Raw genomic sequence first — 20,951 nt, forward strand, 5'->3', positions numbered from 1 at the left:
ACAAACAAAGTTTTTAATCCCATGAAGAGCCAGGGGAAAGCTGCCATGCGATAACTTCTCTCGGACCCGATAGAAACATTGGACTTCAAAGGCAGCGTTCCAAACCAGTAGTGAGCTTTTCCACGGGGCTGCCGTGTCAGCGATGGACAGGGCTGCAGAAAAGAGGATTAACGTGGAATTAAAGGTCTGATTTCAGGACATGTTTACCCCAGCTTCGTTTTTCAACACAAATCTGCTTGTGAAAGTTTTAGATATCAAAACTTTACTCTTGTCTGCCCCTCCTGTATCAGTGCTCGCTCTCTTGCTTTGGCAAATGACAAAAAGTACTCTTTGTCTATACCTATCCTACCATCACACTGAAAGATTGATAAAGAGAGACTGATAAATACTCCAATTCTTCCAACAGCCTCTCCATCTCCGTCTCTGTTGACTTGAAACTAAAGCGGGACTCCCTCTTGGACTGGAGCAATGTAGAAATGGGCATATCATGATCAAAGGGCTCAGAGGTTTTAACTGAGCTCTCAGGCTGCATGGCAATCCAAGCGGAAAAGCCAGAGAAATGGCTCTGCTACCAGCCTGTGTTTACTCGAAATGATGAGTATGTTAAAGCAATCACTGCTATTTTTGCAAAACTAACACCAGGTAATTATGTTATATAGATTTTTGTTTTTTGTTTTGTAAATCTGAAATATATCGTGCACTCTGTTTTGTGTGTGTGTGTGTGTGTGTGTGTGTGTGTGTGTGTGTGTGTTTTGGATTTGCAACAGAGCAAATTGAAGAGCGATTTTGAAAAATTGAAAGCAGAAAATGACTGCTTCAGTTTCAGTTCAACCATAATCTGACTAAAGATCCATACCCTAAAACAGAACTTTAAAATAAAATTGAATATTTTAACTTTCTTTATAAGACGAGAAATGATATTCTGTGATATGCATATCAGGTTTGGTATAATGTTGATGCTTTCATATCAGCTTATTTCCAGTCTTCATTCTTGAAGACTGGAAATAAGCTACTACAAGATCCACATTTTTCTTGGATTTCATGACAACAGGCATCACAGTGTTGTTTGTGCTGCAGGAGAGCATTCTGCATAATGAAACCCCCAAAATAGGCCCTCCTGGTGAGAAGAAAAGTGTATAAAATGCTTCCCATAACAAAGGAAGTAAGAAAATTGGAGACAAACGGCAGATTAGCAGCTATAGTGTCCACTCAAGCAATGACATAAATTTAAAGCTAAGCCAGTTTGGATTTCTTCTGCAAATTCAAATGGAATTTTTCTTCGATTTCATATATGTTGTTTGTTTTTGAAGAGCTTTTTTTTTTTTACATTTTGGCTGAAAACAATTAAGTTTTTATTTTTAGTGGAGACAGACTCAAATACTGTGCCCAACTTACAAATAACAAAATACTAAAAGCGATAAAGCCACATTTCAGAGAGTGATTATTTAAAATTAAACTATTCAATGACTGCGGCTGTGTCATCGGATTGTACTGCGGACTGTGATTCTCCACTTTTACACATAGACCACTTCCCTGCATACAGCCAAAGCTGCTAAAACACAAGTAGACATTACCCCTCGGACAACAGAAACCAGAACACCTCATAACTCCTGCTCCAACTGACTCTGCATTCATATACAGATTCAATTAAACATTTTAGAAAATTCAAGCTTTTAGCATTTTAAAGTTTACAAATTTATTGGAACATATGATTCCTGGCCCTTCTGTTTCCAAGTTAAGAAAAAAGAAAAAAATTGGAGGTGAAATCAAGTTATTCACTTTAACTAATTTTTTAAAGGGACAGTGAAGGAACACGGGCAACCTAGGAAAGTATGACCATAGTCTGTCTACCTTATGTATGATATGTATATCTTTTACTTTCTTCCACATCTTTAAAGGCACTGTGGAGACTTTTATATTGTGTTGATTCTGGGAAACTCCTTTGAGTAAAATTGGTTCTGTTTTTCTGGGATAAAGACTGTATTTCCCATTAGCACTATCCCCCATTGTCATAAATATGTGACTCTTGCCAACGCATGCATTTGTTGTGACCAAAAAATTATGAAATATTGATCTTCTTTTAAGTACTACTTTACTTTGATATAAAGACAACTTTTACATGATGCAGAGTCATGAAGTGATGTATTGATAGCATCAATGAAGTATTAACTTAAAAGTAACAACAAAAAAACTTAGATTTACAACAGTTAGTTGGCGTACAAAAAGATCAAACATACTGATTTAGAATTACTCGTCAAAGCCGTGTCATGATGTGTCCTCTCAACTCTGGTTTTCTCTGTGTAACACAATACTTCAATGGAAAAAGTACATCATTCTGCTATTGTGACTTCAGCATCAGCCATGAGTAGTTAACATTATGGAAAAAGAAAATTACCTGAGGAAAAAAGGACACCCCTCCTGCTTGCTAGCTTATTCATTACTGCGAAATGTAAACAGCAGGGCTCTAAACAAAGTCACTTTCATTTGAGTGCAGAATATTGATTTGTCTTTGCCAAAAATCCGACCTCAACACAAGCACTAAAATTTTGTATCAAGTAATAACTAATGTTGTCTCTGTAACTTTTCTTTATTACTATGTAGGTCATGAAGTATAAGAGTAAGACTAATTCAAAGTCAGTTTAAGGTCCTCACAGTGCTTCTAAAGACAGTTAATATGCACTCTGTAATTGACTGGTAGAATGATTTTAGAAGGATAATGTGGTGTCTGACAAGCCTACAAGATAAAATGATCATGACAGTTTCAAAACATTGTCCTGAGCTACACTGTGTTCAAATGCGGGGAGTCTACATTCATTATTTTCATATCGTCCGGCCCTCTGACAAGTTGAAGAAAGCAGCTGTTTGTGACTTTACTGTCATTAGGCAAAAACGACATAATGTCCATTTGTTTTCTTTTTGCTGGTTAAAGACTGCAAATGCTGAAAGACAGCACTGTCAACAAAATGGTTCCAATATAAGCAGTATGGTGTGAATGTGCAGAGAGGGCTGCAGCAGTTTCAATTCTGAACTCAATCATTATTTCAGTCCGGAGCTGGAGAATGGGCTCAGCGATAATGACAAGTGATTGTATTTTTTTGGCTTACATCACTGAAATGTGAGTTTTAGTCCAAGTGGGAAATAAAATTAATTGCCCTACTTAAGTTTGGCTGACATGCTTTTTGGGATGGCACACTGTTTGTGTTGGACGGGAGACAGATAAACTAGAATGCAACAGTTGAAATGTTGAAAACAAAGCAATGGAAATGGGAAACATCACAGCATCAGGACTCAGTAGGATAGAGACATGAGTCCTGCCAAAACCGGAAGGTTGCATTTGAAGTTGATTTGTTTTTATAATTAGAATAAGGTCATGTTTATGGTTCTTATATTGTGAAGAGATTCAGACGAACCTTTTGTCACCTGTATCTTGACAGAATGAGGCAAATAAGGTCATAACATTTCCCTTTCCCTTTTGAGAAAAGGTTAAATGCTTCTGTGTGGTCATGCAAGATTTATGTCTTCATTGCGAAGTGTTAATCAAAATTTTGAGCAATGAGAACAAAAATGAAACATTCAACATATCTGTATCTCTTACCTCCTTTAATTTCAATCAATCAATCAAGGTGTTTAACATTTTGTTGATGATTCCATTACTTTTGTCAGACAAGATTTGATAGATGATGTCAAACCAAGTACTCCAGCTGTTCCCTGACATAACACAGTAATATAGAATACTTCAAAATATAGATAGTGTAAAATATCCTACTGTCTTTCTGTTTCTCTTCCTCAACACATCTTTCTTCCTCTATTTCACTTTCTCTTTCATTTTCTCATCTCTATTTATATGGAGGGCCAATTAATTGAAGGTCATCTGTACGTGTGGCCCCTGTTAAATAACCTGACAAGATTTCAGGAAGTGTGACAAACCTTATGCCTCAGAGTACCACTAATTTAGGTGAAGTAAAGTAACACTATATGACATGTTTTGAAGAGAAGAAGAAAAGCATCTTTAGTCCTCTGTTAACACTCAACCCTTTCTATCTGATCTGTCATACCCCCAACCATCACATAATGCATTATAGACCTGCTACAAACTCTGCAGGAGACATCCTTAGTGTTTGTCTACACTCAGACCCTGCCTGTGTTATAAATGCACTTTTCTACATCAGGAACCACCTCGTACTTGGGACCAAAAGCAGCTTAATCAATCTCACACTTAATCCCAGCCTAATTCTCTCCTCCTCTAACAGAAAGCCATTCACCAAAGGGTGGGCAGAGACAGATGTGGCCGCTCCACAGTCATTACTAGGCACATGTTAACTGAGACAGACCTGCCAAGGTGCCTACTGTTGTTTAGGAAAATCGAACCTCCTTTTAGATTTTCTATAATCATGCCTCAGTTGTCTTTTATGCTCTCCTTGTTATGATGAAGCGACAAGGTAATTTCAAAGAGGCTTTTGTTTGCAGATAGTCTATCCACTGTGCACCCGTATACACAAAATCAATAGCTGCCTTTTTTTGGATGCACACAACTGTGAGTCCTAAGCAAGCACACCTTAGACAGGATACAGATAGCAGTGAAATACTTGAGAATGAGTCTGCAGTCATGCCAGCAGCTTTGTGAGGTGCACTTCATGTTAATACTTCAAATAAGAATCCAAATATTTAAGTCTGAGCATCAGACATTTCTGTTAGCAGCTTTGAAGGCTGTTATGGTTAAATTAGTTTAGATACAACACATTTTTTTTAGGGTGAATATTGATATGAATAGTCAGTTTTCATATTAAAATCATTGACAACAACACCAGCTCAAACTCCTAGTGCAGACTTAAAGACTTTTCATAGTGTTTTCTGTTGTTTGCTAACAGCAGATGTACAGGCATGTTCTGTCAGACTGGAAACAAAACATGGCATGACTGACTTATTCAGTTTGGAGAAATTCTGCTGAGTGGCGTCTATTCGAAGACACGGTTAGTTTAAAAAACAAAGCAGAGACGAGAGTGTGAACCTTGGTTGTTTCTGGTCATGGTGAAATGTAAAACAAAATGGAATAAAACCACATCTTTGGATACACCGCAGGAATTCGGCCCACCACTGCTGATCCAGTCAATGTCATTTAAACGCAGCCAAAAGACAACAGAGAAGAGTTGTTTGTGCATGAAACTTTCATTTGATCTCTGAGCACTCTGGCTGGTTTGAGGAGAACGCCCACAATTCACAAGGGGCAGCATGATCCTTGACGGCAACAATGAAAGTTTGCTGTCAAGTTTGTTTTTCAGAGGGAGAGGTGAACTTTAGTGGCCTTTACATTGCACTGCGTCTGTGTTGTCCTTTTCAAAATAAAAGCTGAGGCATTACATTACCCTTCAGTGGTGTCAAAGACCATGCTGGGCTAAAAATCGCCACAGTTTTCTGTTTTTAAAGAAAACAGTTTCAACTATGAATAAATGATGAGAAAGAAAGAGAACAAAAGGACGGAAGGCGAGAAAGAAACAAATGATGAAAAAGAGAAAAACAAAGCTCAGAATACGGCTGACTCTTCGAAAGCATAAAGACTCTTTTAACATTAGGCTTAAGCATTATCCAATAATTTAATTATTTCTTATTTGCCTTAAGGCTCAAAATGTTAAACCACATACAGATTATTTGCAGTTCAATGTCATTTTATGGAGCTACAATAGCAGAAGAATAAGGTTATTCTTGTTACTTGTGAATGAAATTATGGGACACGCACGCTCTCTCGACAGCGAATCAAATTATGTGTTGAAAATGTACAATGACAAATGGAACCAGGGGAGGTGAAGCCTTGGAAGTTGTTTACATAATGGGCCTTTTATGCAACTGATGCATTCGTGGAGACTGGGATGAATCAGCTTCCCTGACACACTTCATTACACTGCGCCACACTTTGCCCCTAAGGTTGGGAAAGCCAGCTGTTTAAGCTGTAATAAAAACACCAGATTCACCATGTGATCTACTGCACCAGAGCCTGGTGTCACAGTCGTCATCCAGGCACAAACTATAACAAAAATATGCTAATAACTGTCTGTCAGTGTAATATAGATAATGAGGGTTTGGGGTTTTTGTTGTGTGCAGTACTGAAGAATTGTGCCAGGGGATGCATGTCAGAAAATAACTTTTGTAACATCTGCTTTGATGCACCAGGAGCAGAATGCTGACACAGCAGTGCTGCAAAACATAGTCTTGTCAAATCACATCAAGAAACCCATCACATACAGTATGATGTACATGATTTGACGGCCTTGATCAAGCTTCTGTCCATTTTTATTATAATTTCCTCTTTCAACACTTTCAATCTGACATTTGATTTGCAGATTATTTGTGAGACAAAAGATGTAATTACACAATATGCTGTGCACGATTTCTGTAAGAATCAAATTCTCCCTTCTTCTATGGACAGTCACATTATAAATGACACTACATGGGAATAAACAGACTGAGTGCTGAGATAAATGTGGATCAGCACAGTGCCATGTCAAAGTCATCATCAATCAAATATTTCGATAATTACTGAGATTGCCTGGATTTTAGTGCCTCAACAAATCAGACTAGAGTTCACAATCACACAATGTTAAAAGACTAATATGACAAAAGCATGGACTTTATAAACCATCTCAATATATCTTATGAATTAGGCTCCACCAACCACATCACTTCTACACATGCCTTTGATCCACAAGTGCAGTATTTTAACACCCATTGGTATTTTGGCTTTACATCTCACAATGGGAAGAACGTAAGTGTCCATTAAATGTACGGTAAATAGGTCAGACACAGAGCAATAAAGCAAACATAAATACACTAGATTAGACATCCAGGGACTTTTACCCTGCTTTTGTTATTTTATTAAATTGTATGGGACAATTAACCAATAAAATATTCACAATATGCAAATAACAATAATCTAGAGGCCTTAATGAAAATAATAAATCAAATGTGTCAACTCTACAGGAATAAAAAATACATGATGGAGAACTATTGAGGCAAATTTGGCAGATCCCAAAAAAAAAGCTTTACCACATAAACCACTGGAGTCGGCTTAAGACTGTGACAAAAATCAAGTCTCTTAGTGAAGGGGATGTCACAGCTTTGTACTCGCTGCCCTTTTCATGCTAAACGCACACTGAGAACTAAAGAGAGAAGACAGGAAGGCTTTGACAAGATCACACTGGGAACCTGATCTGAGCTCCTGTGCTGTAGAGTTACATAATCTCATTTCCGCTGTTTGATTATCGCCGATCTGACAGCCAGTGTTGGAAGCAATAAGATGTTCAAATCTTGTCTGTGCAGATGAAAGTTGAATAATGATGGGAAAGTTGATGGGAGCAGTAAGACCAGAGAATCAAGTGCAATTTGAACAGAACAGTACACGATGCAATACAGTTTGATAAAGACAATACGAAGACTAAAACACTTATTGCATAACTCTTACTTCCATATATAAATAACAGCTCAAGGTAAGACACTAATTGTATGTCGTTTTTTTTGCTCACTAAATGAGTTCCATTTATAAAACCTCTCAAGGTCAAACGTGACTTTAGAGTAAGCAAACCGTAGACGGTATAAACAATGGACATAGTTTCCATGACTTCACCCATCACCCGTCTTTTGTTCCAAGCTGTAAACATGTTTATTTCTGTTGTAAATATTGTTTTTTTTTAATTTGTGTGTATTTGGTTTCCAGTACTTGCCGAGCCAGCCTCAAGCAGATCCTCGATGAACTGCAGTTTTTAGCAATTCCACATTGGCCTCATATTTTTAGACCGGAGGTTGCTTGAAGCAAACATGGCAGACAACAGAATGGTTGTCAATCAAAATGTTGCTACCTAATACATCCATTGTGGGCGCAATTTCAGTTCAGGTCCTCTCCATGACAGTTCAATTGTAGTATGTTTTACAGGACATGTTGTACAAACACTTGTGTCTGTCGTCATGGCCGTGGTTTTTGTGCTTCCTTCTTTAGTCAACTTGATTACTGATTTACTGATTGGCTATCATTTTGTTCTCCGTGGCAATCAACATTGCCTGCAGCATGTTACTAGTACTCTCATAGTATCCCCCCCTACACACAACAGGATACCTGATTGGATGTATTGAACATGTCTAGTCTGTGTAATTTTGAATCCATACGGCCATGATTTTCTTCTGACCAGATCGGGATAAGTAGCATCACACTCACCTCACACCACAGAGAAAATTTGGCAACTGCTTTGCTTATTTTTTATATTATCTTGTAGTCTCTAACCCACTTGTTAATCCCACAGCACTCACCTTTAAATATTCTTTTAGCCAAATATAAACATGAAATACTATGCATTTAGTGTAGCCAATTTTCAAACTCTTTACACACTCCTGCTTCATTTGAGTGGGAGCGTATTACTAGAGCATAAAAAGCATAGAGAAGTGAATTACACTATGTGAGAAATGATAAAAACGTTTGGAATATATTTATCCAGGTGTGCACAGCATAGAGCTAAAAGTAACTCCACCAATCTTTGATGTTATTCTGGGAGCAGTCATTAAAGGAAAGAAAATTCACTTATAAGTTTCTTTCAGAAGTAGTAAGCTTTCAACCAATGCCTTAGCATAACCAAGTCCACCTGTAAAATTTACACATGAACTTCATGCCAAAGCTGGAACACGTTCACAGAGGGTTTTGATTTCTTTTGAATAGAACTCGCCAGTGTGCATGCACCCCCACTCACTGCACTTGACTGACATCTCCAGACTCTCCTGTTAACTTTGTTGTAAGATTCTCTGAGGTGTACACGGGTACCATACCTGCACAAATCCTCTGGATATTCTCCAACAAAACTACAACTGAAAAGACATCTAATCAGCCAGGGCACTTGAAAGCACCAGTGTGGGTGTAAAGCACTGGTTATTGACCCTCAGTAGTAATTTGTTATTGACCGAGTCCTTCAGGGCTCAACCAATTCTCAAAAAGTATGGTGTATCAAAAGCTAGTGTGCACTGACTTCCAAATTATTAGTATTGCTTATTATTTTTACTCAGTTACTAAATTCAATCATAATTTTACCATTTTTATTTCTTATTCTCTGCAAAAACTTCTTGTATGCCTATTTGCTTTGAAAAAAAAAGGATCAGAGAACTTTGGCTGAATGAAGGGTTGTGTTTAAAGTAAAATTTAAGTGTTGTTTTTCGTTCTGGCCTATCAGCACTATTACTAAGATAATTTCTCTTACAACCTGTACAATTCAAGAAAGTACACTGCTTACATTTATCCAAGACAATGTGGTAAATTATGCATTGCCACACAGACACAAAAACAGTGTAGTAAAAACAGAGTAAAACTGAGCGAACAGCTGCAGCTGTTTCTTCTTACTCATAAATCAGGAGTTAAAATTCAACATTCACTATCTGTGACAACACAGATTTGCAGACAGTAGCCTACTTCTCTCTCGGCAGCGTTATGGGTCACTGTAGTACTGCTTCAAGGCAGGCACCATGGGTATTTTGACTGTTCTGTGATGAGGATCCTAATTAGCTACTACATGCCTTAATTAACAAGTGCAGAGTTAAACTGTGTAACACAAGATCAAATGTCAACGGTGCTGACTTTGTTGCACCTAATTTAGCCGACTCAAAATAAGCTTTTTTTGTAAGACCTAGTTTTCCCATCCATTTTTGTTCACTCACAGTGTCTTGTTAAACTGAGCCTTCATGCAGTAGACAGTAGTTCGCCCTCACAGGGATTGCAATTTAAGGCTTATAGTGCAATGTAGTGGGTTTTGAGATGTTACATATCAAAAGATCCTGCCAGAATAAGATAACAATTCAGTGAATAGAGCTGTGTTTCACCTTCTGGAAACTGAGTAAAACTCTTTAAAATGAAAATGGATAGAAAGAAAAAAAGACAAGCAGTTCAGAAGCTAGCTTTCAACTCTGACAGAAAGCTGTCTATTTGAGGAATCTGGAAAGAGGGTCAACAAGACAGCTAGTCACACAGAGATACATTTAGTCAATAGATAAGACATAACAAGCTAGAAAGACAGAAAGCTAGTTAAAAAGGGAGTAAATAAATCAGTCACAAAGCTAGTTAGAATGAAAGCATGACAACACAGAAAACAGACAGCAAGTTCACTAGTTGTATAGTTGTTATTAAAGGTGACATATCATGCAAAATTGACTTTTTAATGGTTCTCTACCTGAAATATGTTTCCCTGGCATGTCTACAAACCCCCCGAGAATGAAAAAAATCTATTCTGCCCCTGTTCTGATTTCTCCACCTTTCTATAAATGTGTGTGAAATGGGCCGTTTCAGACTTCCGTGTTTTTGTTACGTAACAACAATATCCGGTCTGTCACGGAGTCAGAGCTCGGAGCTTGTTCAGCCCATAGACTGTATAAAATAATACTGAATCCCCCCTCTGTTTTTCATTACCTGCACACGTGTGTGCTAACAAGGAGCTTAGGAGGGAGGCATGCTTGTTGTAGGCTGTCTTAATAAATACAAAGGTTGGTTTTACTCCCCACGTCTGCAGATTTGAAGATCTAGTGGATGATTTTTATTTATCATGGATAAGTGTTAGAGCTAGTTAGCATAGCTACATGTCGTAGCTGTAGCTGTGTACCAAGACACACGTCTGCATACTGACAAATAAAACAACAAGAAACACTAAATCTGTGACCAATCCTTCAGAAAGGTCCTGCTGCCTTTCTGGTAGAGGTTGGTTTTACCCCCCACGTCTGCAGATTTGAAGATTTAGTGGATGATTTTTAATTATCATGGATAAGTGCTAGCGCTAGTTAGCATAGCCACATAGCTACATGTTCGTAGCTGTGTACCAAGACACACGTCGACATACTGATAAATAAAACAACAAGAAACACTAAATCTGTGACCAATCCTTCAGAAAGGTCCTGCTACAGGCGCCTCTCCGTCAGGATCAGATTCTGGATCAGATTCAGAGGTTTGAAGTAACGTGATCTCTGAGCAGCCGTGTATATTCAGCCAACATGTAAACATTAGATCAATGTGCTGGACAGCCGAGGCACATCCACTTCCTGAGGGGGCGTGGTCAGAGAGAAAACAGAGTGTTCTGAGGAGGACTGAAGAAGAGGGGTTTTCAGGCATGCCAAAATCTGATTTCAAAGTGTTTTTTTTAGCATAAACTTTAAAGACATGTTTTGGGGCCCTCTTAGACCAATATATATTGATGAAAAAAGCGTGATATGTCACCTTTAACACCAACCACTGGCACGGCAGATTAACAATAGAAAGTGCTCCATGACAGCTATGGCTATGACAGAGGCCAGGTCAACAACAAACAAATAATTATAAAAGTCGTGAAGTATCTGACATAAAATAAGTATCTGACATAAAACAAGTCAAGGAGAAATCTATGTTGTTTCAGACTCTCAGGGACATTTAGATAGAGACCCCTTTCCTGTTGTGTGACTTGAAGGGACAAGATTTTGCGACCCTTGAGTCAGCAGAGCTGAGGGACAGTACGATAAAAGACCAGCAGCCTGTTGCACCAGCAGTGCGCAAGTTGTGTCCTAAGTTAGAGTGTAAAGTCCTCACTAAACTATACGTTGAAACTAGTTAGTTTGTAACTAAAGTTTTGTCAGTGTTTGGTTGCACCACAGAGATGTAAGGTTTATCTTAACTAGTAGGCCTTAACGTTCAAACTAATCAAAACATTGTCGCAGATATGACGTTGACACTTCCAGCAGCAAACCAATCTTGGTCATCATATTTTTCCAAAGGATGTAATCTCTCTCTTGGATAGTGCGTTGCAGACATAATCTAGCTGGGAGAACCCTCTGTATCTCCTCATCCTCCAAATCATCCCACCTTTCAAAATGACGCGCCATGGCAGCCGATATACTCTACGGAGGACTTTACACCTACCAGGAGCCAAGTGTAAGCATTACGTTGTAACTTAAGCTTACGTTGGAACTATCTCAGCTGGTACAACGCCCAAAACGTTAGTAGAGTGTAAACTTCATCCTTAATGAGAAATTATGTTCAAACTAGGCTACGTTTGAGCTTACGCACAGCTGGTGCAACAGGCTGCAGATGTTAAGATAAGTTTGTGCTCTGTAGTAGGCTGTCACTGGCTCTCAGACCTATAAAGGGTATTGGTCAACATCATTCTGAGAGTCAGCAGATTTGCAGAGCTGTTCTCCCAAGCATTCCGGGTTCTTGTTCGATATTGGTTTTGATTCTTGTAATAAACTTATTACTATGCAAGCAAGCCAGTGTCACGAAGATTCCTACTACATCTACACATCACGGGCGGTCAAGATACGACAGCAGCTTGTAGTAGTGACAGATAGCTAGCAAGTCACACATAAATAAAGCTAACTAGTCAGAATAAAGCAACACAGCTCGGCAGAAAGACAACTGACAAGAAATAAAGTAATACCAAAAAAGAAAGTCAGACAGGCCGTGAGCTAACTATCAGACAACAGAAGCAGACAGCTATTAGACCTAAAAAGCTGACGGAAAGACTAGACAGAAAGAAATATCAAAATAGAGCGCTAGACACGCAGTGAGCAAGCTAGTTATCCAGATAGCAAGATTGTGCTTTGGGCAAGCAGTGACAGACAGATACTCAAAAAGCTAGCCTGTGAGAAATAGATTGCAAGAAATTTAAGACAGACAGGGAGCTAGTTAATTACAGAGAGCTATCCAGAAAAAATTAAATAAAGGCAAGACAGCTTGTCAGATGGACAGTAAGCTAACTGGATAGCCACAAGCAGCTAGTCAGGAAGCAATGGATACAGATAAAAAAGATAACATTAGGCAGTCAGAGAGCTAGTAAGTCAGACAGCTACTCAGAGAGAGACAAAGGTAGCAAGACAGCCTGTCAGACAGACCGCAAGCAAGTGAGCTAGTAACAGACAGCTACTGAGAAAGATATAAAGACAGCAAGTCAGAAAGTCAGACAGACAGCTAACTTCTCACAAACAGCAAGTTAGAGAACAATGAAGATACACAGCAAGACAGGTAGTCAGACAGACAGATGCTCTCCCCGAGTGGGATTTTAATCGATCCAACTCAGTGCTGAGAGTGCTTTTTCTACAGAGTTCCAATGTCAGAAGCAAATACAAGGGCACATCAGGTGAATGTATAGCAGCATGCAACAAACTGCATATTCACAACAAGCACTGCTTGTTGCTAGAGTCCAAACTGTTGTTGGGTGAAAACCAATTGAAGGGAAGTCTGTTGTTGTATCCCCTGTAGTGTTACTTTAATATACACTACATCAACTTTAGATTCCATGTGCTGAAACGAAAAACAGATCTCCTTTCTGGGTCTCACTCCTCCCGATGGCAGAGTATCATCTAAGGAATGCTAGTTCAGCGATATATTCTCCTCATCTTTCTGCCCTTGTACTTCCTTGCCAATCACTGCTCGATCCACAGTCCTTAGCCTTTTGCCAATTGTGGGTCAGAAAAGGTCTGGTCCAGAGGGGTGTCGTGGTAAAAATAATGAAACAGAAATGGAGAACATCTGAGAATATGGAGAGTGCTGTAGGGACACATCCTCATTCTCTGGTGCCACAAATGAGCCAATTAGGCTCAGACTTGTCTCTTCATAAGGATGCTATTAATGGGGTATGCAACAATGAGATCATATTTTGCTCTAAAATTTCTACTGAGCTTTGATTTATTTTTTAGCTGTGTATATTTGTGTGCATGTTTGTGTGTATGGGTGGGAGTGGGGATGTTCTTTCATCTCAGTTCCACCTTGGTGTATCCTTCTCGGCTTTACATCAGTTGGAAGCTTGATCTCTTCTGACACTGGAGGAGGTTTTTGAGGCATTTGCATTTTAATGGCAGAGCTAAGATCACCTTTCACACAAATGTTGTGTTTATAGGATACATACATTCACTCTCAAGTTACTACTCACCATAGTCGCTCTCATAAAAGATGATGAACTTATGCCAGTGCAGTTCTGAAACGAGGGTGAGCAGGACGTCGTTGATGCGAACAGGTGGACGGGCAGCCAATGTGTAGCTCTCTCCATCTGGGCTGGGGTTGAACTGGCAGGCAGTGCGGGGACCTCCATCCCCATTTCTCTGGATGAATAGGTGAGGAATGTGCATCGCATCCGTCAGAGACTGCAAGGCACTTGCGGCCGCGCAGCCCGTGGATGTGACCAGAGCGAGGATCCCCTGGTTCATCAACTCACAGGCTGGACAGACGACAGAAAAGAGGGAAGAGATGGATGAAGGGAAAGGACAGAGGAGGGAAGCAAGGAGAGGAAAGGGGTAGGGGCAAGGATTAGCAGGATAAGGAAGGAATGGAAAAGGAAGATAAAAGAGGAATATGGGGTCAAGAGAAGAGAAGAGAAGAGAAAGACACAAAATATTAGATATGTTCTCATGTGCTTTTCAACTGTTAAAAATCCTGAGACCATTTTCATTTTGAAATATGTTCAGGCTTTCAGAGCACTGCACATTATTCATGAAAGTGTGCTCAACTGGATTCAAAACTGTAAGATGTTTCCATGTGTACTTTCTTTAGGATTACATCTCAACCTCTGCAGTTGACCCCCGTCTTCAGATTACAGAAGAAAGGGGGTCAAGTTTGCATGATAATTTGTAGATTAGAGACTCATGGGGTGCATCCCTTAATCCTTGTCCCCTTGTAGAAATGAGACTTCTGATTAAAGTTACATTTTGCTAACATTTATTTGTAATCACAAAATAATAAGAGCTAAACACGTCAGTTCAGTTCTCGTGACTGCAAAGAACAGTTACAAATGAGAGAAAAACTGTCACAAATAAAAATGAGGAATATAGACGCTAGACAGACAGACTGAATATCGTGCCAGACGTCCTCTGCTAGTTCTCTCTCTTTCATGTATAGTGAAAACCAAGTGAAGATTAAGGCTGCAAACACATGCTTGTTACGTCTGCTGGGGTCTTAACGTTCAAGCATTTGCGTTTACTTTTGCAATGTAGGGTTTTATATGTTTAGATCCTCTTAGGGCCATTCAGCATGTCAGCTGGAACAAAAAAGCCAAATGTCCTTTAAAGATGAAAATGCCATCCTTGACATTATTAATGCGTTCCAAATTGACGAGAAAAGCTGTTCTGTCTAAGTGGTGATAAATATTTAACGACGGTTGGTAGACTTGAGGTTGCTGTGATCTGACACATGAGGCATTCATTATGTACTCTTTGAATTATCCGACAGCTGATCAATGACCTGAAAAGATGATTCATACTACCAACACCACATTATGTTTAGTGCATGCTAATAATGGTTACAATGACAGTGCATTAAATCAGACAATTTCCATTAAATGTAAGAATTAATCATCAGTCTTACTTTTTCAGTGTCATGTTTCTAAAAGGAAAAGTATTAGATCTAGAAAGTTGACACTTGGCAAACCCTTTTTATTGTAGTATGCAGACCATAATCTAAGTGTGTTTGCTTCCTGTCTTAGGTTAAAAGATGCACAACATAAAAGGGGCATAAGCAGGAAAGAAAAATTGATATGAATTCACATGTAAAACAGTTTCATTAAATGATAATAAACTTGCATTTGATTTGAAACCCTGTTTTTGTTATGAGCTGTATAAATTTTCTCTACAAGGATTGTCTAATTTTGCCCGGACAGACGACAAATGCTGCTTTTAAAATTCAAGTCTCCACTTCTTACCCAGCAGGACTCGTTTATTTGCAGCATAAACAGCTGAGCATATTGTACAAAACAGCAATTAAATGTTCTCCTACTGCATTTCATAATTCCACCTAATTATAAAGTCAGTTTCAATGTCTGCAAAAGTGAGCACAAAGCAGCAGCACTGCAAGTCTGAGACCACACTATTTCATACAAACCCCTCACACTGAGTGTGTTGAGGTGCACAGCAAGGACTGCACAGCTTGACTGTATCATACAGGTAGGATGCCATTTAAGTTAAATCCACCATGTTACCAGAGGAGGTGTGAAGGAGGAGGTGACAAAAAAAGAGAGAGCGTTTTTTGGAGAGAGGTCTTAGATGGAATGGGAGAGAAGAGGAAGGATGATAAGAGGGGGTGTTGAATGGAGTCATACTGGCAAAGGGTTGTGTACGTGTGGGTATATGTGTGAGAATGTATGGCATAGGGGGGAGGACTATTAATGTGACAAATGATGGTTTCATCTGCTGACTGCCAGCGCAAGACTACATTAAGGCTCTGTAAATCAGGAGCACAGGGGCAACTAAATAACACACTGAGGAGGAATGCCAGACTGCAGTAGGAGGCAGATACACTGTAGTTGTTCTAAAGAAAAGAGAGTGCAGAATGGAAGCGAGGAAGAGGAAAAAAGTGCACAAAAAATGATTTGTAGTCTTTTGCATTAATGCTCGAGAGAGTGCAAGAAAGACTGTGCTCTTCTTTGGAGCAGGAGGTGTTAATGTTGCTGTGTGTGTGTATGTGTGTGTGAGAGCCAGACAGAATAAGAGAGTTACATGAATGCCAACATGTGCAACAAGGCCCTTGGCAAATACTACTCAGTGCAACATGAAATGCTAATACTCAGCACAGCAGGAACTCATGTGATTGACAGTCATACAAATCTAGTGCATGCTTTAACACTGATTCAATGTGTAAATGTGTCAGTTGGTAACAATAAAATATGTACTGAGAACAGAGACGGCCTGTTCCTGACAGTTATTGGTTTCCCTTTTTTGTAGATGTAGTCTTCGCAACATAACCTTTACGAGACAGGATATTGTTTTTTGCTTCCTGGGATACCAGTTGAAATATACTGCATGTACTTTTTTAAGTGTAAAACACAGGGTTGTTCTATCAATGGCAAAATTAGCAACTATTTGATCATTTAAAAAAATCAAAAGAACAAAAATTATCAACTTTTAACTTCTGTGAGGTAATTTTAGATGTTATAAATACTGATGCCTCCATGTGACCTACAAAAACTAAATGTGGCCATCAAGTACCATTGATAATGTCTTTAAAGTTATTTTTAATGTACTGTATGTTGGTGTTGCTACCAGGTCAGCATCAGGTGAAGATATAAACAGCAATCTGCAGACACAGCTTTGGTTTAATTCCCCACAGCAAAGATTCACAGTAAGAGCTATGTTCCCACTCTCTCTCATCCCAGTTTCCTACTTTATCCATTGTTTCATCTCTCCCAATAAAGGCACAAAAAGCCCCAAAAATCACATTTAAAAAATGACAACATAACTTTCTCCTGTATATGATAGAATCAGAGATAAAACATACTGGTGTGTCCCAAGGGGTTTTGAAAACCAATGCAAACCGAAAGTTCATCACAGAAGCTCTCTGTTTCTCAAATATGAAAGTCAGTTTATTTACTGTATTTCATTTTGATTCAATATTATTTTTTTCCTTCCAGTTTTGGACTGCAGGTCAAAAGAATTTTTTTTTAAAACTGTACATTTTATTTAACTTTTTATATAACCTTTATTTAACCAGGTAAGTCATTAAGAACAAATTCTTATTTCCAGTGACGACCTGGCAAAAGGCCCAGCCTTTTGAGGCGTAAAGGGTCAGGGAAAACAGTAAACAGGGTAAAAACATAAAAGACAAGTTAAACATGACAGGACAGAACAGAGAAAATAACGAACAGCGGCAGCAGGAGTCCAGGATTAAAAAGGATTAAAAGCAGGTGCAAATGTGTTTAAGGGAGTCCATGAGAGAGTTCCTGAAGGCTGATTTTGAGATGTAATGGACCAGTTTTAAAGTTTGAATTGTTCCAGACATTGAGTCTGACTAATTGGAATAAACATTTTTTTTACAATTTCAGAGTCAAGAATTTGAAATATTTAAAGTTCTAGACAACACTTTGACAGTTGGTTAAAAACATTTTTTTCTTTTTGCATAATTGCTTAAATTAAAAGAGATAAAATGTCAGGCTGCTAGTGTATGCTAAAGTACAACAGTTCTATGCCTATCATATATTTGGTCTGTTCTACTCTATACCAATGTGATGAACTCCCTGATTTTCACCTTCATCTCTCCTCAAAGAACACTGGCTCATATAACATTTTTTTCTAGCTTTTGGTTGGTAGCCATTACCCCCCATTGCTCTGCCATCTTTTGCAGGCTGTGGCTAAAGTGCATCTGCAGCCATTTTGGCCTCATAATGGATACCCCAGGCCCCATTATACAGCAGACAGCCCACTGACAGGAGGCAGAAGTACTTCAGTCATTGGCAGAGATGATAATGGTGGAATAATGACTCTTAAATGTTTCCCCTGAAGTGGACAGAGGCCATCACTCATTTCCTGCTAGTTAGCTGACAGCTAATGTCAGCGGATAAGAGCATACTTATACATCTACCTTAAGGAAGAGCTTCTGCAGCCAGAATATTGAATTTGAACAGAATTTATATAACCTTGAAAAAATTGCATGCATTATGATGTATTTGACAAATGCATGCGCTTTATATAAGGTCAGATATGGTTGGTGGATATTAAAAAAGTCAACAAGTCTACTGTCGTTGCAGAAATTCTGGTTGAGATGCAAATTAAAGCCGATTTATGTGGAAAGATTTATTAATTCATCCAAATCAACTGTGGTCATTTTCTTCTCAGTAATGGTTTGGTTGATGATTGCATGATGAATTCAGCAGAGGTGAATTAATTTTTAAACACAAGTAATCATCACTGCATATCTTTAAAAGCCCAATATGATTAACATTACGATGAGAGCATGTGATTTTTGCTCAGGTGTCAGCAAATTTAGGTACTAATTTAGGAAATGAGCCTAGAGATTGTAAGCAAAATGTTCAAATACTTAAAATTAAACAGTTATAATGGACATCTGCCATCAAATTAGGGCTGTGCAAGAAAAGCGTACTGTGTTTTTAAGCAGCGCTGGCTTCAGAAGACAAGCTCAGTGGTGCAATGATGGTCATGGGAGAAGGGAAAAATGATTAAAGCACCATGCTGAAAGAAGACATCACAACTTTGTGCCACACAATAAGTGTGCGCCTGAATACATGATGTCATCAGAGTATTGCCCTCATTTTATCAATGTAATATAAAGAAGTTGCGACAAACCACCACACCACGGCTCTAGTGAATTCTGCATAAATTGGGTCTGTCTCAGTGATTTCACAGTCAAAATAAGATAGTCTCATTTAGTTTGCTCTGACTCAGAGCACAATCCTGGGATTCAAAGGAGAGAGATAAATGCTGCGATACTGTCATCACCGCTCTACCCTGCAGTGACAACGATGTAACTCTGATCTAATTGAGACGGCTTGTAAAACATGATTCAGAATGAAACGTTGTCTGTTTTGTATTGTCAGAGGCGGTTTGAAAAGGCTGCGACTGTATTGTAAGACAGCTTTCTATTTTTAGGATGCACCTACTTATTCTCTCTAAATAAAAAATCATGTTAAATATTAGGGTGCAAATCAGTTTCCAACAGAGATTGAATGTAAGCCAACTGTAGTTTAAACATGTGATGTTAAGCTTAAAAAAAATAATAGTTATAACTTCAACGTTAACTAAACTACTGAAGTAAAGCTCAGAATGGAGCAAAGCAATTACAAATCTACGATACATTTACACCCATACCATGCAGCACATTCCCCCTCTTCTCAGCACAAATTACTGATTACAGCTAGAAACACTGAGATTGAGAAACCCAACCACTAAATTGGTCTTTGATGGTTTTAAAGCACTCATCAGGGAAAACTGGCACAAAGCAAAGTTTTTTAATGTTTTAGTTGGTGAAAGATCCATAAGAGCTTCAAATGATCCATATCCCACTCAGCAAAGAGGAGACTGGAAATTGTGTAATTTCCTCATTATGAATGGGCCCTTCCACTCTGCTTTTGGCAGCTTCCCGCAGCATAATAGCTCTTCACACCACAGAGAGGGGAGATGGAAAAGATGGGTATTATATGGCAGCTGGACCACAGCTTAGTTCAACATTTAAGTGTACTGCAACACTGTCCTTCCAGCAGGATGAATCGTCTCTCCATCGCTCTCTCTCATTCTCTTTCCCGACCTAGCCTCGCTCTCTTCTCTTAGGAAGATAAACATTCCCCGTGCCTGCATGCCTGCTGTCAGACTAAGATAAGGGTTCATATCCCCGTCAATAGTTTTGATGCTAAGGCTGCCCATGTCATCTGAACTGTGAAGGAGTGTTTTACTGCTCTAAATTATACCCTCCAGACATCTGACAGGTAGAAATAGTCCAACAACAGCAGATACTGTTTATATACAGGTAGTGGAAGCAACAACAATAGTACCTTTAAAGTGCAACACAACCCAATGCAATAGCACTGTGATAAATATAACTGTCCTGAAGCTATAGTTTGTCTGTATTCTGTTTAGTCCACAGGGGGGAACAGGAACGCCCCGGACCACAATACAGCTTGAAACAACACCACCACCAACTCTAACCTCTGGAATTTGTTGAATTGGTATCTCGCTAAGGGAGTGTGAAGACAAAATATTACTTTACACCTCAGTAAGGTAGTGTTTAGTGTTAATGTGCAATGTTAACACTTCTATACATGGGAGTGGTTTGGAATGGTAGGAAGTCTAATGACTGTTACACTTACCAAATAGATTGATCCATCACATTCTGTTAATAACTATGTTTTTGCCACAAACCAAATACAAAAACTACTGAGTACTGTTCTACAATTTCACAGAATGAAAGTAAACTTCTCTGGAACAAGAGTTTAACGGCAAAGCTCCCTTTATGGTTGACTCGACCATGTGGAGTGATGGCTGATATGGTGTGATATTTTTTCTATGAAGAGGCAGAGTAATAGAATACATGTAACACTTGACTATAGTCTTTACCTAAAAAAAAATCCCTTTTCAGCTAAGACGACATTGAAAACTACGGTGGCCAACAAGGGCAAATGATCTGCAACGGTTAGAACACAACTTCAGGAGAAACATGCTGCAAGTGCGGAGTGGAAGCAACTCTAAATGCACATGTGAAA

The 20,951-nt window shown here is 38.9% G+C and overlaps 1 protein-coding gene across 1 annotated transcript in view; it reads right to left on the reverse strand.

The window, feature by feature from the left end:
* grid1a (glutamate receptor, ionotropic, delta 1a) overlaps nt 1-20,951 on the reverse strand; it is a 355,103-nt gene that overhangs the window by 104,903 nt on the left and 229,249 nt on the right. The window contains exon 7 of the mRNA XM_034682583.1: nt 13,908-14,192. Within this exon, the coding sequence (XP_034538474.1) occupies nt 13,908-14,192 (285 nt within the window). The remainder of the gene's footprint in view (nt 1-13,907; nt 14,193-20,951) is intronic.

The sequence above is a fragment of the Notolabrus celidotus genome, chromosome 4, assembly GCF_009762535.1.
Source record: "Notolabrus celidotus isolate fNotCel1 chromosome 4, fNotCel1.pri, whole genome shotgun sequence".
NCBI classification, from domain to species: Eukaryota; Metazoa; Chordata; class Actinopteri; order Labriformes; family Labridae; genus Notolabrus; species Notolabrus celidotus.